Raw genomic sequence first — 18,487 nt, forward strand, 5'->3', positions numbered from 1 at the left:
AAGGCCTTATTTTTTAAATTTTTTAATGTCCCCCATCTTGTTGTCGTGGGAGATGACCCGGCGTCCCCCTGCACCCACAAAGGACACGGAGCTGTCTTGTCATCTTCCGTGGAGGTGGCACTTTAACTGGTGCCGCCTGAGATGCCATCCCCTCATCTTGGGTGCGGCCCAGTTTTGGTGGGTGGGACACGTCTCTGTGTTACACTGTCTGTGCAAGACTTGTAAATTATTGTAACTAAGATTTTATTTGTAGATTTTGCCTGTCCGTTTGCTCTCGGGTAGTACGGGCTCAATAGGGAATGGTAGATTTTGAATTTCGTGGTGAGTAGTCAGATGACATGGCTGACAAAATGTCCTCCATGGTGGCTTGTTAGTTGTATTAGGATTCCATACCTTGTAATGCTTTGTTTGTAGATAAATCTCGTTGTGCTTAGTGTAGAGTTGTCTAGTAGTGCTCGTGCTTCTACCCACTTTGTAAGGTACTTGATTGCTACAACAATGTATCTGCATCTTCGAGCTTTGCTTACCTTCAATGGCCTGACAAAGTCTAGCCCTCATCATTCGAATAGTTCTTGCGCATTTGAGGGTTCAGAGGCATAAATTCCCTCTTCAGTGGCTTCCCGACTCTTTGGCATGTATCACATGCAACAACCCACTCCTTGGCGTCATTGTGTAGAGTTGGCCACCACAATCCTGCAAGAAGTACTTCTGTGCAGTTTTCTTCAGCCCCATATGTCCTCTTGCGGGCCCTTTGTGTGCTTCTTTCAATACTTTTGGTATTTCTTCCTCCAGAACACATTGTTGTAGAATCTGGTCGGGTCCCATCTTATATAGCAACCGGTTGATCAATTGGAACGTTCGCCTTCTCCGAACGAGTTTCCTCCTCTCGTGGCATTTCTCTAGGAAATCGCCTTGTTGAAAGATACTCCTCCATACTTGCGTACCAAGATGGTAGTACAATGATTTGAAATAGTTGTGCGTTCGGAAAGTCATCATTGACTCCTTTTAGAGGTTCTTCGACTTGATCCTAGATAGATGATTTGCGCTCACATGGCTTTTCCTAGGCAATACCAAAATTTTAAATGTGAATTTTTGCAAGAGCAGTAACCATCTACTTCTCCATCCTTGAATGATTGGTTTATTTACGAGATATAGTAGGGCCTGGCGGTCTATGTAGAACATGAATGGGGTCGCCAGTAAGTAGTGTCTGAACTTTTGATTGGTACACCATTTTGAGAGTCTCTTGCTCCATAGTGCTATAATTATTTTTTGCTTTTGATAGGAGTACTTGTGAAGTACATCGGGTGGTCCAATCCGTGATAACTTGTTTGTGCCAACGTTGCTCTGATTGCGTAGTTTGATGAATTGATATGTACATGGAACTCCTTGCCCCAATTTGGATAAGCCAGAGTAGGTGTTGTGGCTAGTCGTGTTTTCAATCCCTGAAAGGCTTCATCTTGCTCTGTTTCCCATTTGTAGGGTTCTCTGTAAGATATTTTGGTGAAGTTCTTAATAAACCATCGATAATACCCTGTGTCCTAGGAATGATTTTACTTTAGTCACATCGGTTGAAGGTGACATTTACGGAATCAACTTTGTCTAGATTTGTCTTTAATCCTTCCTTACACACGATGTGTCCCAACAATTTTCCTTGAGGTACCATAAACCTGCACTTCTTAGGGTTTAGTGTTAGTCGTGCCTGTCTGCATCTTTCCATACATTCCTTGAGTGTGTTTAGATGCTTGTTCTCCACACTGAAAACTGACCAATCGTCCAAGAACACTTTGAAGCTTCCTACTGACATCTTGTCAAAGATGTGCAAGATGATTCTTTGAAATGTTGCCGGGGCATTGCACAGACCAAACAACATCCTGTTGTAGGCGTACACTCCATCTTCTACCACAAAGTTGTTTTGAGCTTATCTTCCTCTGCGATGGATATATGGTTGTAATTGGAAAATCCATCCATGAATGAATATATTTCATGCCCCACAACTTCCTCCAAAATATTGTCAGTAAACGGTATTGGGAATGGATCCTTCATTGTTACTATGTTTAGACAACGAAAGTCTACACATCCTTATTTGAGTGGTATCCTCTTTCAGTCATATCACAATTGGGGATACCCATTCACTCATTTGTACTCGAAAAATAATACCTGCCTCAAGCATCTGGTTAATCTCGTCTGTGACCTGTGCGGCATGGTTTTTGTTCATGCAGTATGGTTGCTTCCATATGGGTATTGCTCCTTGTATTAGTGGGATGCAGTGGACACACAATTCTAGCGAAACCCCCTTCAGGTCTTTGTATGTCCACATGAAAACATCGTTATACTCCATGAATATCTTAAATGTTGTTGCTTTCAAAACTGGATTCCAATCGTCTCCCACAAATATGTTTTTTGGATTAGCCTTGTCCCTTTACTTCACCATCTTCACCATGGGTTCTTCATATTTAATAGATTTTTTGTTGTTGAATGTATGTGCAGGTGTTTCATCTATCTGTGCCTCTCCTTTGACTACTCTGTATTTAGTTGGAAATTTGTTCTTTTCCTCTCTTCCTTCTTCAAGCCCTAGCACGTGACAGCTCAGAAATAGTTCGTAGTCCTCCATTTGCCAATGGAGTAGGCCATTCACCAAGTCCAAGTCATCATTGTTTTAGGATTCCTTCTTCGTTGGGTTCCATTCTTTTCTTTCCTTCGTCGTCTCCTCCTTCACTTTCGAAATCTAACGTCGCTTCTTCTTCCACCATCTAGGTATGTAGATCAATTACGAACCTACGACTTCCTCTTTCCATGGACAGAGTGTTCTTTTTCCATTCATGTTTTACCTTTGCCTGCACTAGCCAACCTCTTCTGAGTATGGTGTCGTAACCTTTCTTTTCAACGGAATGACCATGAAGTTGAGTAAGAAAGGTTGTGTCGCGATCGTTACAGGTTGTACCATTAGAGTTCTAAGGGGTTTGATTCTGTGTTGATCGGTGGTGAGCATTTCGAATGTAGGCGACCATAGGGTAGGTTGTCCCAACTTCTTCCATGTTTCTTTTGGCAACACATTTACGCCCAACCCTCCATCTGCGATGGTGTCTGTGAGTATAGTTCTGAGAATACCCATCTCAACTACTATAGGGTGTCTTCTTGTGTTTAGTGCGAGTAGCATTGGATCTACTATAGTTGTTCCGCTGCCACCTTGTGTGTTCTTCTCTAGCTCTTCCACCGCCTTCGGGGATGGTATCGTGTTTAAGACTGTAGTCTATAACTGAGGCATGGCAAGAAGGTCATTCAGCATCATAGGAGCCTTAGCTTGCATTACCTGTCGTATGATGTTTTGTTCTGCCTGTTTCCTCTTTGAGGTGCCCACAGTGTCCTTGCGTTTTTTTCGGCCTCCATCTCTTTTTCTATTCCTGCTTTTGCTTATTGCATCGTTTTCTTTTCTTCTTCCAGATCTAGGTATGTTGCCTTCTTTGCTTGCGCGCGAGTGATTGCTAATGTTTCTTCATCACATCTTTCTATGGTCAACAGGTTCACCCCAGGTTTAGGGCATTTTGAGTCATCGTGGTCTCTAGGACCACACCATCTGCACAATAGCTGCAGTGTTCCCTTCGTAGTATAGTCTTTGGCGCGACGGCCCGAGAGGTGGCACGCATGACATTGTATTATTGGCCGTTCGATTGGATTGTACTGTATTTGGCTACAATCCTCGTTATTGTTGTTGTCGCCTTGTCCACTTCGGTTGTTTCGATACCCTTTTGAGGTTACCTCATCATTGTTTGTATTTGTTCCTGCTTCTGAGGTGGACACTTCTTGCGTTAGTAGCACTTGGTGTCCCTTTGTTTTCATATTGAATGTGCATTCCTTGGTGGAATGTCCCGCAAGCTAGTAGATATTGCAGAATTGGTTCTTAGGACAAGAGCCCTTTGTGTGGCCCTCCTTGTAATCCATACACCATAGTTCTGCTTCTTTACTTTGGCTAGGGTTCTTTTTCATGTTTTTAAAACTCTTTTGTTATACGTAGCATATCCTTCTGTGATGCCTGAACCTTTTTACTCGATTCCTCATTGCTGCTTTCAGAGGATGAGTCTTTAGAATCCGAAGATCTGTCTTTCTTCTTTTTGTTAGTTTTGTGTTCACCCTCTAAGTTCATCGCGCGATTATATCTTTGATGAACCATCTTTTCTTCAACCCGTCTGCTTGTTGGCTTTCCATTTTTTCCTACCATCTCCTTTAGTCTCCTCGTGTATATGCGGATTGTTTCATTCTTTCCTTGTTTTGTACTTTAAATTTTTGCTACGATCTCATTGTCATCTTTGAGTAGTCAAAACTCTACTGTAAATTCCTTCTTGAGGTCCGCCCATGTAGTTAGCTTCTTCGGATCGATGTCTAAAAACCAATCAATTGCTACACTTCGTAAGGTAGCTAGAAATTGTCATATCCAGTCATCCTGGTCCGTTACGCCATTCACAGTCTATATTGTTTCACATGTTTTACAATGTCGAATTGATTTGGATCGACCGTCCCATCGCCATTAAATTTTGGTAGTTTTTCCTTTGGCCTTGCCATTGTTAACTTCTTCTGTATTTGTTGTACTTTTTTCGTACCCACACTATTTTGTGCACCCGCGTTGTTGTAAGTACTTGCGTTGTTCTGCACAACTGTGCTACTTTGGACAACCGCGTTACTCTGGACAACCTTGTTATGTTGGAAACATGAAGACTGATGATATTCCTATGGGGGAGTATTATAGGAACATGATTAGATCATTATCATGATGATATGTTACATTCATGACTGTGTTTGTTATTGATGTCAACATAGTAGTTTTTTGTGGTATCTGACAGAAGAACAACGGAAAGATCAAGCTGGTACGGACAAATCGTTGGGTACTTTCTGTAGCGAGGTTAAAGGGAGATTATACTGTGTCTAGTACACGAAGGTAACCTCAGAAGCTTAAGATATTAAGTCTGGAAGAAGTTATGCAAGTTTTGGTGAAGACTGTTTTGAGATAGAGTTTACAGCGGCATGTTCTGGTAAATTTGTTATATCTCATAGCAGAGTTATTATTTTGAGAAAGCGAAGTTATAAATGTGAATAAGACATGTTGGTGATGATGTGGCTAAACTCGGTCGTCATAATATTATTTGTATGGAAAATTATTCAAGTTGCAAGGTGAAAGATTAATGTTATCGCTAAGTGTAACATGTTCTTAATGTGGTCCTATAATAATTAATTGAGGTGGTGTAATAGCTGACTCAGGGAATTGTTTAATGGATTTGGTATAAAGGAAGGACATTTTCCTTTATCATGAGACAAAGTAATGAATAAAGTATGTATGGATGAATGCGAATGATTGAAGAGCAGAATGCGAAGATAAGCAGAGGAGAGCGGAGGTGAAGGAAATTTTATTGCCGAGGTTTTATTGTGTGATCCAAAGTTGAATACTTGGATCTGAGGTTCATGACTTGGTCTACAAGGTCATTGGTCTAGTTGACAGGACAGAGGAAAGAAGTTGAAATACAGTGTACACAATTATTTTGTAAGGAATAGTTGAGAGATTAGTTGGATAGTGAGTTCAGTGGTCTTGCCCCAGAAGCTATTTGGACAGTGGGTCCTTCTGTCTTCTATAACTCCTAACAGGGTTGGAATCTCCTAATAGGGATTCAAAGTCTCCTAATAGGGACTCTTATGTACTAAATGTTGTAATAGACTCATAATAGGGTCCATCCTCTAACAAGGAATATTTATATTAGTACATCATGATGCAGGAGCATCTTGCATGGGAAAATTATTGAAAAAAAAAAAATCTGGAGGAGAGAGAAAGTGACAAAAATTAGAGGAGAAATAATAAAAAAATAAAATAGGGGAAAAAGGAGAAAAGAAAGAAAAAGAGGAATTCTATTTTCGAGGTGCATAGGTGGCATAATAGAACAAATAAAAAAATAAATGGTTGTCATTTCATTTATCAAGGTGTGTGGTAGAATTCTAGAAAGTTATGAACATTGTAGAAAGTTGTGGATATTGTAGAAGGTTGTGGAGGAATTCTAGAAGCTTGTGGATAAGTCATGCATGGGGTGGTAAGTGCCTATTTAAGCAAGGCATATGAGCATTTCTAATCAAGCTCGAGGAGTAGAAGCTCAAGGAGTAGCTTGAGAAGTAGAAGCTCAAGGAGAAGCTTAAGAAGGAGTAGCTTGGGAAGTAGAAGCTTTAGAAGGAAAGCTTGGAAAGGTGAAAGTTGTGGAAGGTGAAGCTTGGAAAGTTTGGAAGTTGTGAGAGAGAAGGAGGAAGTGAAGAGTGAGTTTTCCTGAGTCTGTGGACAGAGTGCCGAATGTGAGGCAGTTTACAGCAGGATTGTGGTGGACTTGTGAGTGTGTAGACAAAGCGCCGAATGTGAGGCAGTTTACACTTGGATCTTGGATTAAGGTTGGAGAAGAGCTAGTGGCTGCGGTTTAGAAATAAGGAGGTTGCTTGGTGGCTTGCGAGCACAAGTTGAGATCTTAGAGGTTTCTACCAGAGTGTGGATCTGGACTAGCTTGGGTTTGGATTGGATCTTGAGAGATCTTGCAGACATGTTATTGTAATTGCTATTGGATTTTCAAGTATAATAAAATTGCTTGGGAAGTATTTTGTCATCTCTTTGTTTCCTTATCGTTGCATTCTTGGTTGTGAGTTGGTAAGGGTGGTGTGGCCCTTCGTCAGTGGTATCAGAGCGTACCTTCATTAGTGGTATCAGAGCAGGAGATCCTGAGTGTACAAGCAGATCGCCAAAGTGTGAGGCAGTTTGTACTAGGACCTTGGTTGGGTGAAGTTTATTAGAGTGGGAGTTCCTGAGCGTGTAAACAGATCGCCGAAGCTAAAGCAGTTTGCACCAGGACCTTGGGAGGACATAAAGATTGATGGATGTGAAGATGGAAGATTGAACTTGTTGAGGCATGATCATAGAGAGCTGGTGGATTGCAAATTCGTTGTCCTAGACTTGTGATGTGGTTCTTGATTGTTCATGCAAGGTGGCAGGTTGCGATTTGACTTGCAAACAATTCAAGGTTGTCACAAGGAGCGTGGGAAGGATTTGTTGCAGAGGGTTCACGAAGATCTTGGAAGATGGCTCCAAGAGGATTGGACCCTAAGATGATTGCGAAAATCCATGATATAGTGGAGAGGAATTTTTCTAAGATGATTTCTCGGTTGGATGATAGATTGGCTGATCAAGTTAAGGAGGTTCGTGAGAGAAGATGGCATCGCAAGGTTGAGGTGGAAGAGGATGGTTTTGCTGATCAGTTTGTGGAGCCTGATGCAGAACCTGCAGAGCAACTAGAGGTTGTTGCTGAAGATATTCTTAACGTTGTTGATGTTGGCACAGAGGTTGGTGTTCATGATCAAATGGTTGAGACTGACATGGAGATTGTGGAGCACTCGGTTGTGGACGATCTAGTTGATGCTGGTGGTGAGTTGTATGTTGCAGAGCACTTGGTCATGGATGATCCGGTTGTTGGAGGTGAGTTATGTATTGCAGAGCATCTTCTTGTGAGCAATGAGATTGCTGGTGTTGAGAGTTTGGCATGTGTTGATGGAGATCTACATGAAGCTGTTGATGTGGGGTTTGTTGCTATGAGTGTGAATTCACTAGTTGCTGTTGTGAATGGGAGTTTGGTAATGAAGCATTATGTTCAGTTTGTTCTTGGGAATGAGCATGTTGATTGGATGGTTGAGATTCTGGTGTTTGATAGAGTAATGCAGATGTGGAAGATTTGCATGTTGGTTTTCTTGTCCCCGTTGAGGTGGAAACCTTTGGTGAAGATGAAGATGGTTGTAGACCTTTCTTTTTGGCGTCAAAGTGTGGGACACACTTTTCTATCTACCGGAGGAGTTTGATGCAGGAGCATCTTGCATGGGAAAATTATTGAAAAAAAAAAAAAAATTGAAAAAAAAAAACATCTGGAGGAGAGAGAAAGTGACGAAAATTAGAGGAGAAATAATAAAAAAATAAAAAAGGGGAAAAAGGAGAAAAGAAAGAAAAAGAGGAATTCTATTTTTGAGGTGCATAGGTGGCATAATAGAAAAAATAAAACAATAAATGGTTGTCATTTCATTTATCAAGGTGTGTGGTAGAATTCTAGAAAGTTATGAACATTGTAGAAAGTTGTGGATATTGTAGAAGGTTGTGGAGGAATTCTAGAAGCTTGTGGATAAGTCATGCATGGGGTGGTAAGTGCCTATTTAAGCAAGGCATATGAGCATTTCTAATCAAGCTCGAGGAGGAGAAGCTCAAGGAGTAGCTTGAGAAGTAGAAGCTCAAGGAGAAGCTTAAGAAGGAGTAGCTTGGGAAGTAGAAGCTTTAGAAGGAAAGCTTGGAAAGGTGAAAGTTGTGGAAGGTGAAGCTTGGAAAGCTTGGAAGTTGTGAGAGAGAAGGAGGAAGTGAAGAGTGAGTTTTCCTGAGTCTGTGGACAGAGCGCCGAATGTGAGGCAGTTTACAGCAGGATTGTGGTGGACTTGTGAGTGTGTAGACAAAGCGCCGAATGTGAGGCAGTTTACACTTGGATCTTGGATTAAGGTTGGAGAAGAGCTAGTGGCTGCGGTTTAGAAACAAGGAGGTTGCTTGGTGGCTTGCGAGCACAAGTTGAGATCTCAGAGGTTTCTACCAGAGTGTGGATCTGGACTAGCTTGGGTTTGGATTGGATCTTGAGAGATCTTGCAGACATGTTATTGTAATTGCTAGTGGATTTTCAAGTATAATAAAATTGCTTGGGAAGTATTTTGTCATCTCTTTGTTTCCTTATCGTTGCATTCTTGGTTGTGAGTTGGTAAGGGTAGTGTGGCCCTTCGTCAGTGGTATTAGAGCGTACCTTCATCACATCATCTTGTGGGTATCATTCCCATCGGTGTTTTCCCTCTGATCAAGGGTTTCCCTAGTTAACATATCTAGTGTAATTGTCTATGTGCATTTTGTTATGGTTGTTGTTTACTTTGGTTGAATGGATAAGATTGTTTAAGGTTGATAAATGTTTTAATTATTGGATAATTGATTCACCCCCCCCAGTTATCTTGGTGGACTATTATTTCTAACATGTTACTCTGGACAATTGCGTTATTTTGGATAACCGTGTTACTTCGTAGTGTGAAGAGGCGAAGTTGTTTGATTCTCAACTTGTATCCGTTCATCTAATGTATTGGGAACAAAGAGTTCACCCCACGCTTGTGTTCCTTTGACACCTTGAATCGTGCGGATTCCTTCTCTTCCATCCGGATTCTCTACCCTTGGCGTATACAAGTTTAGGAACTCCTCCCTTGTCTCTTCCACTAAATTCAATCTTTGTCGCGTCTCCTCAAGCAAGTCTTCAACACTTCTCGGTTTGCTAGGTGAATGCACTTTGTCTCTCTGTGCTCTGTCACCACTTTGATGCCCATCAGCGAGTTGCAATTTCTACTTTCGTTCTGCTTATTGTGTGAGAATTAATGCTTCCCGTGTTATTGCGTACATCATCCTTTTATTTGATTTTATTTTGATCTTTATTGAGCAAATTTGGCATAAATCTTCATAACACATCTTTTGTACCAGGTTCAAAAGGCAATGATGCCAAATGTTTATTATACAGGGTAAACAGATAGTTATCGCATTAAGAAATTAGAATGTAACACAAAACAAGCTACTTTACTCATATAAGCAAATATACAATCACGAGTACAATGATGCTTCATAATTCCATTCAGATGATGTACGTATATCCCCTAAAGGGGTGACTCAACCGTCACGCAACCTTTCAGACACTAATTAATACCATCGACGACTATAGTATAGTTTTACGGACAACATGACTCTTCTTTTGTCTTATTTGCTGATTCGGTTTTGCCTTATTCAGTGCTTGATATCAGCAGCTGTTTAGCATGTTATTCTTCCTTGGCTTGCAGAGGCCACTCATAGCTGCCTCCATTTTCAAATTCTTTTAATCCTTCACACTCCGTCTTAATAAAAAAATAATATTAATCCTTCACACTCAGTCTTAACAAAAAAATAGTATTTCTGAATATCTCAGTTTCAGAACTGAATTCAATAAAGCATACTTCTAATTCCCAGATAGGAATCATCAAATTTGATTTGGACATATTTAGTCTGGGTTCATTTTCAAAGAGGGGACATTACACTGGAAATTCCTGTTTCCGATTTAGTTTGAAGATATGATTGTAGAATTTTAGTTACGAGAGGTTCAAGGAGAAGTGCTCTACATCCTTCTAAGATTGCCCAACTTGTTCCTCTTATTAGCCTAGGACACACTCTAATTGGTATTTTCTAGTGAAACCCGGGGACGTGCATCGGGCACAAAACTCAAGAGTACCTGGTGCAGGGGTGTCCTTGGGAGTTCTTAGTACCCAAGTACCCCCACACAGCCCAAGTGTCGCCGCATTGCTTGGGTGCTTGGGGATGTTAGGGGTACTGCTATACTTGGGTGCGTCATCCACTTTGTTAAGATGAATAGGCTTACCACTTAAAGAGCGGAGAAGCTAGTGTTTGTACACAGTGTCCTGTGTATTGTAGATTGCAAGACACACGTGTACTAAAAGATCCCAACAACACGATGGGATGTAGAGCTAGAGGATCCATCTTAGATTAATGAGGTTGAGATTGCAGTAGGAACAGATGTAGGGCTGGTGGTTGTTCCTTTTGCGGCACTTGAGTGTGAGTAGTCCAGTAGTTCTAGTGATGAGGACCTTTGCTTGGGGAATGATTAGAGGCTTGCCGTCACTACATTTTGTCATTTTGACATGATTTTGTACTCCTTTTGATATTGATTGTGATTCATATCATGCATGATGCTACTCATTGTAATTATCCTTATGATATAATTGATATTTGATAGAACTACTATAAATCCTATTTGCTGATAATTTGGATTTCTATTTAAGTTTAGATTTTTGAATGTTACTATTGGGTTTGTACTATGTTACTATGTTGAATGTTCAATGGTTCTGGTTTGTGTGGCAATTTTGCTATGTGCAAGTATCTGCCATCCACAAATCGAGGCCCTTTTTTCCAGTTCCAGAATCTCGTCCAATGCCCCTCAGTGCTGGTGTTACGTTGGTATTTTACTATTTTTAGATCCTGCATTGGTTCTTTGATGCTGTTGGGTGGTGATGAAAGTGGGTTCATCCTTCTCATACCTTGACATGGATCAGGAAGCACTCATTTCCAGGCCGTCTTTCAGCTTGCTTCTTTTTCTTGTGGAATACTCTCTTGGCATGGTCAGGACATTTTGATTACTTTTGGCTGTCTGCTGGTACATTTCTCGTGGAATTGTCTTTTAACATGGCTAGTGCATTTCAACCAGTGTTTAATTGATTTGGGATTGCCACCCTTTTTTTCTTTTATTGGTTTTTAATGTTCTATTTTTAGTCATTTTTCCATCTTCTAGTGTCTTCTTTTAATCTAGTTTTTTTCTATTAAATCTAGATTTACTTATGATGCAGTCTAGACTAGGGAGTCTGCGAAAAAGTTACCCTGTCTAGCAGGCTACAGAACTAATCACACACCCATGTACAATGGATGTAAATTTAAAATGCTACAATAACTTTTATTGGTTGCCTGTAGCAGCAAACAATAAGCATTACAAATACACGAGGCCATAGTGAACTAAAAGAATTTCTATAACCTGTATCCTCTCTCACCATGAGGCTTCATGCAGTCTCACTCTTATTAACATCCCCTTTTCATGTTCAGGGGTCATCACTTTAACTTTACTTCTCTTTCTACCGAGGTGCCCTCTCTCTCTCTCTCTCTCTCTCTCTCTCTCTCTCTCTCTCTCCATGAGCCTTGTATACTCTCATGAACAGAGATATTCTTCTCTTTTCTCCCTACCAAACCATGCCTTCAAAGAATTCTTGTTGAGAGTCCCTAAATATAAAATATATGTCATATATAACAGTAACTACCTTAGTGAAGAAGCTGTTACAGGTCCTGTCGCCAACTCATATTTACATGCTAGCAATCAAGAAAATAGCCACCAGCAAACAATAGAAGTCTGTAGTGAAAATCATTACTGAGTTCAGGGAATGGATCATAGCCACGAGGGAAAGGAAACCATGCAGGCCAAGGAATAGTTGAGCAGTTAAGATGCAGCAAGAGATAATGGTAACGGCCAGATGGTGCAAGATAAATAGTAAAGGAAATATTGCCTTTCTGTCGAAGAGAAAACTTGACTAATGCAAGATAGGAGATTACTGCATGGGCAAGGAATGCATGAACAGTCTGAGCAGCAAAGAAAAGGGCCAGGAAAAGACCTACCCCAAGGGAATGCAAAAGAAATCGGCAATTAGTAGAATGCTATTGTCAAGAACAGAGTAAATGTTAGCAGTCCAAACATAAAGAAATAAAAACATGAGCTTCAGAATCAACTGCCACATGTAAAAACTCTGCGAATAGAAAAAGTCACCATACTGCTAAAACAATGAAAGTCTCATGGAGCCACCAAGATTGGGATAAGGCAACAAGCAACTTTTTGGTCAAAAGAAGACAGCTGGTAGCTTTTAAAGTACGTCCTTATATTGATTGTATTGTATAAAGCAATGACAATTACCTTATCAACACATTATATTAAGATTTGTACCACCCCTAATAATTCCTGTTCAGCATGTCACCTGGGCATAAACACTTAAAACAACACATACATTCCTCCTCTAGAACCATCTACCACATGGTCCCTGTTGCAGAAATATATAGGTCCTGTGGCAGAACAGCTTATAAACACATGAGACTGAGTATAGCAGTTTAAAAGGAGACTGAAGCAACCCATAGGTACCTTGAAGCATTGTACAAGTAGATTAAACAAGGAAAGCTGTATGTTTCTTACAGCACTCCCAAGGATGCATGTTTACATGAAGTCACAAAGTTGTGACTATACCAAAACTGAAGAAAAGCTGGAAACAAAATCTACTAATGATCTCAGGGGTTGGGTATTGCTTGTGGATTCAAATGTCCTTGCATCAACTTATGGTGAATTATGTCGTCTATATGGATTGCCAAGGAAATGGATCAAAGAAAGTAAAACCCATGAGGAGCAGGGGATGCATGTGAACAGAAACAGCAGCATGGCTCAGGAAATCGAAGGCAGTTAGAACTTATAATAATAAACATGGGTAATGACAATGTATTCATGTTATATGATGATAAGGAAACTGATGCTACCTTATGAGTTCCATTGACTTACATAAACCTTTAGTGGGAATTAGGACAAATTTCTTCCATTGCAGTGGTGAAGGTTGAGGGCTTTATTTATCAACTACAAAAATTGAAAATTCTATTAAAATGCTTCTAATAAGCCTTCCATATGATAATATTTTTACTATGGCAACGATAACAAGATGTATTGTTTTCTGAGCACGAATAATTAGGAAAACAAGGCTAAATTATGTTTGACAAATTCTTTTCAAGCTCTAATGAAATTGCATTGATCTCAATATTGTGAAAATCTCTGCATCTGGATAGATATATAATGTTCATTGTTTGGCAGTGGCATGCATGGCCTATGTTTCATGTCTATTCTGATCCAACACTATTGAATTTTCTGCAGTTCATGTGTTCTAATTCAGAATTCTCGCGTAAAGTTAGTTTGAAATTTGTAGAATTGAATTTCTCATGCTTCATGTGTTCTCATCCAGAATTCTTGTGTAAAGTTAGGTTGAAATTTGTAGAGGTTACATCTTTAAGATATTTCTTTGTGAGTGTTCTCTGCTATAAAACATTATTTGTCTTAAATACAGTTGACATGATTTGCTCACTTTTGCATTTTAAGGATGCAGCCATCTTTATATTTGTTTATCCCAGTTCTGGTCTACTCTTAGTTGTATAATTTTTTTTCCTTGAACTGCCACTTATCTTTTTTTAAGTTTCAGAAGGTTGAATTGCCTAATGAATCCTGATTCCTAACCGTCAGTCCCTTACAATTAATGTAATTTGTGGGTGTAAAAGAGATTGCTGTGTGGGATAGGAAGCTCCCAGTTATGTGTTTGCCAATTATTAAGTTAATATCCTAATGTAGAGTTCTTATATGTATTTATATACTTACCAGCTTGTTGGAAAATTCCACATTTGATCTTTTACAATAAGGGTTATGATCTTGTAATAAACTGCTTGATGTGATATTTAGAAGAAAATTTATTAATTATTTCCCCTATATATGCTGAATGGCATTTGTAAAGAGAACTAGATGCAGTTGACTCGAAACTATCAGCTACAGACATGATAATTTGTCCAGCTAAATATAACTGATATCGTAACTAGAACTGTAAATCCCGCAAAGGGAAACACATAAAATTGTTGGCTCACTTCTCTCCTTCGAATCTGAAAAGTTCTATAGTTATTTGTGCTAAGTGTCTCCTAGGATTATGCCTTTTAGACTTCTTAGTTACTGGGTATGACCTTGAGGCATCCCATACATAGGGTTCACCCAGGAGTATGCCTTGGGATAGCTAAGCAGGAGTTTGGGTACACCCAGGTATGTACCCAAGCGCACCCAAAGCCAAAATGTATCAAAAAATACATTTCCTAACTTCTTTTTGCATCCAAGAACCATAAAATGCCCCTGAAGCATTATTTTCGCCCAATACAAGTATCATTTTGCTAACTTCACTCTCGATGTTCTCATTCTGCTCTTGTAATAAGGTTACCTTTGTAAACTACTGTAACTCCTGTTATATCACCATTTGTTTCCTGTGTGTGAAGTTGTGAATTATTCTATTTTGCCTGTTTATTGCAAACTGAAACACTTGATATATGCAGATTGTTTGGATTATCACTTTTAGACCAGACATTGCATGCTCTATTCACCTGTGATTCTGCAGTCTGTAACATCTGAAAATTTATATTGTTTGAATTATTAATTTTGTGGGACATTCCTTGTAATATCTAAAGCATATGCTGATGGGAATAAAACTAAAAGTTAGTTTAAGCTAGTTCATACAATTAGGAGAAAGTTTTCAGACTCGCTTCTGCTCTTCTTCACTAGGAAAGGAAACACTAAAACTACTGAAAATCAACTTGTAATTATCACTCTGTGCTTTCCAGCGACCCCTAGAGGACAGCACAGGGAATTTGCCTTCTTCAAGCATTTGGATTAGCATTGATGCATATTTATATGTTTTTGATTACCCTTAAAGATTGCCTCCCATTTAGATCCATTTAAGATAGCATTGATTTGGCTTTAGGTTCTCCAGTCCCTAATTTTCATACTAACCATTGCTGCCCCTGTCACCCATTAGGGCCTACAAGTTGGTGGAGTCTCTTGTTATATAAGAAATTTGATTGCAATGAGGGGGGGTCTGGTAGTGGAGACCACAATCAATGCCAATCGATAAAGATAAATATTAAATATTTAACTATCATTTGTCTGGTACCATTTAATATTTCTCTTTATGACTACCATTTTGGCATTTGGCCTTGATCAAGGATGAAGCATCATGCTATCAATTGCATGGAGTCTTACAATTCTGTATATTTCTTCAAAATTTCTGTGCACATACCCACGCGTACCCAAACATTATGCCTGTAACCATGTCCCCGGTTCTCATATCCATGTCTGTGCTGGCGGTTTTAGCATTAATTTTGGAGATGCATGCCAAAGTTGGTTTCAACGTGTACTGCAACTGGATTTGCAAGCTTATGGGTAGAGCATTGGAACTGTTACTATTACAATATACTGCGAATTGGCTGTACTATCTTTCTTCTGCTATTCCATACAAATTGTGGAGCTTTGAGAACATCTCATGTTGTTTTCTTCAAAATAAATGGGTTTTGAGATGAAGATTTAGAGCTATACAGACACACACACATAGATATTCAATAGAGTATCTACATGAAATCTTGGACTATTAGGGGTCATTAGATAGATATGTACATTTGTCTATACATAAATACATATTTATACAATGTTTAGACATTTAAGTACCTATGTATGTCTGTATGATGGGTAAACTGTAAGCATATACAAGGAAAGTGCCTGCTTTTTGTTAGGTTTATCAGGATTGTGATGCATGCAAACTTATGTTTGAAATTTGGCTGTCAGAATGGTAGCCAAATACTCTGTCAAAGCTTTATATTCCTTTGAAATTTTGACATTGCTAGAATATGATATATATGTCGTTGTAATTGTGATTAAAATAATTAAATGCATTACCTGTGTCATAGATAATTTAGAACTCAGTAAAAGCATGGGCTAATATATCCATTCCTGTTTTTTCTTACATAATACAGTATTCTACGGCCTTTGGTAGGGTTGATCGGCGAGGTGCTGCTTCAGCATCTTCTGCATCAGCTGGATTATTAGGTATTTCTTCTCCTGATACCTCTCCACCTGATACATATCGCCCACCTCCAAGACCCTTACCATATGATGTAGATCCTAGATATCTTCACTTACAGCGTGATGGGTTGGTATCAAGGCGTGAAAAGACGAGTATGTATTTGCACGAAGAGTCTGAGCCTCTCAGAAGAGATAATGGCAGTTGTGAAACTATAACTACACTGCAGAAGAAGATTGGAGTTGAAAGTGAAGAGCAGAGCCAAGGATTTTGTACTGAAAAGCCAGAAAAGTGCCAATCTTCAAAGACAACACTGACTGTTGAATCCGCTATTGCTCTCATAGAAGAGGAAGACATCTGTCCCACTTGTCTTGATGGTATTGCTTGTTATTTGTTTTTTTCACTTTTTCATTCTAATATTTTATTGTTATAGAAGCATTATATTTTAAGGTTTTGAAGAACACATGGAACTTCTGTAGGAATCATAGACTCTGTGTGTGTGTGTGTGGGGTGTCTTTGACCTAGCAAACTATGAAACAGTTTTGTAATTGTAAATTCTTTTTCCAATTATTGCTGCAGTTTGTAAGACATCTACTTTTAATGATGATTCTTAAGATTTTTGAAGTTTAGATAGCAGTCACAGTAAATTGTATAGAAGATGCACACAAATATTTCTAGGACCCTGTTCAGGGACATTGTTTCACGTTGTTCAACATAGACACTTATTAAGGTTTCAAACAAAAACTTAAAAGACTGTGTCAGCAGTGTTGATATTTGTTACCGAGCCATGACTGTGGTTCCTTTATGGATCTGAAGGGTAAAGAAATGGTAATTGCTCTTCTCAAGCCGACTTAGTAATGACTTATATCCTGTTAAGTGGTCTGAAGGATTGCACCACATGAATGTATTGAACCGGTGAAGATCATTGGGATGCTTGCTTCTAACAGATACTCTTGTGAGTTACATTAATCAGGTTTTTAACTTTTTTGCAAACAAAGGAATGAATATTTGATATAATGTGAGAACTCAGAGTACACTTACGAAGACATTTATCACTAATCTCAATGATATAATAACAATAAATTTGTTATACCTGAAAGGAACAATTAAGGCACAACCACCTTGTAACTTTCCCACTCAATAAGAAATATAAGTAACTTTCCCAAATTCATACATTCATTTTTCCAATATGTGGTATTAGATTGGCCATGCCCCAAGAAGGTTATGCCATGCAAGTGAGAAAGTCCATGAAGAGGCTTTTCTGTTGAAGAAGAAAATATCAAGGTAGAATGGATAATTACTGTCAAAGGAGATCAATTCAATCACCATGAACTGCTCTTGAAGGAGTTTGCTGTTAAAATATCTTGAATTTGCGGATCAAGTGGTATGGATGGAAAATAACTGCTTGAATGAACAATGCAGTATGGATGAACTATTCTCATGAAATACTGGCTAGTCTTCGGCTGACACCATTTTGACATAGGGTTTGATTGCTTGTAGACTTATTTGCTATTTGCCATTGCTAATATCATCATTTCATGCCCCCACTATCATTCTGTCTTCAACCTAAGCAGGCACAAAGTATGGATATTAAACCTTTACGGACTCTCATTTCTTGGTAATTGTGCTCAGAGTCATGACACAAGTTTCTATTACTCCCTACTAGGTGCTTCTACATGGGAAAGGAGAACTTCAACATTTTCCACACCTGGTCGTCATATAGACCCAATTTGCAGTAGAAAGAGGCAAGTCTCCCTTTGTGGAGCAATCATTCGTATCTTTCAATGTAGACACGTAACTTGTTATTTGGGACCTCCAAATGGAGCCTCTTTAGTGTCCTCCATTCTATCTACAGAATTATTGCACAATAGAACATTTTATGATCTTATGTTTATGGAAAAAACCTTGTTCAAAATTCAGTTCCTGACATCTACTTTTGGATCCTAATGTCACATTATAGTTGATCCAAATTGAGACTTCAACCTTGAGCATTATATCTATGCCACTAATCCATCTGGTTCAAGAATAATCTTGATAAATTTAAGGTTGCCTTCGATATGCATGACAAATGTGTTTCACAGATGTTGATTTGATAGGACTACTCTATATGCACATCCTCAGACGAGCTTCAACATTGTGTTGTTTTGGAGATGATTGGAATGCCTCTATGTTGGAAAAAGTTAACATAGTAGAACCAATAACATGAGTTCTT

At 39.1% G+C, this 18,487-nt stretch overlaps 1 protein-coding gene across 1 annotated transcript in view; it reads left to right on the forward strand.

The window, feature by feature from the left end:
* LOC149539912 (E3 ubiquitin-protein ligase At3g02290-like) overlaps nt 1–18,487 on the forward strand; it is a 55,262-nt gene that overhangs the window by 29,905 nt on the left and 6,870 nt on the right. Inside the window, exon 3 of the mRNA XM_089801129.1 lies at nt 16,229–16,652. Within this exon, the coding sequence (XP_089657255.1) occupies nt 16,229–16,652 (424 nt within the window). The remainder of the gene's footprint in view (nt 1–16,228; nt 16,653–18,487) is intronic.

Source organism: Cupressus sempervirens, chromosome 9 (assembly GCF_028749045.1).
Source record: "Cupressus sempervirens isolate cs-2001-9-10 chromosome 9, ASM2874904v1, whole genome shotgun sequence".
NCBI lineage: Eukaryota > Viridiplantae > Streptophyta > Pinopsida > Cupressales > Cupressaceae > Cupressus > Cupressus sempervirens.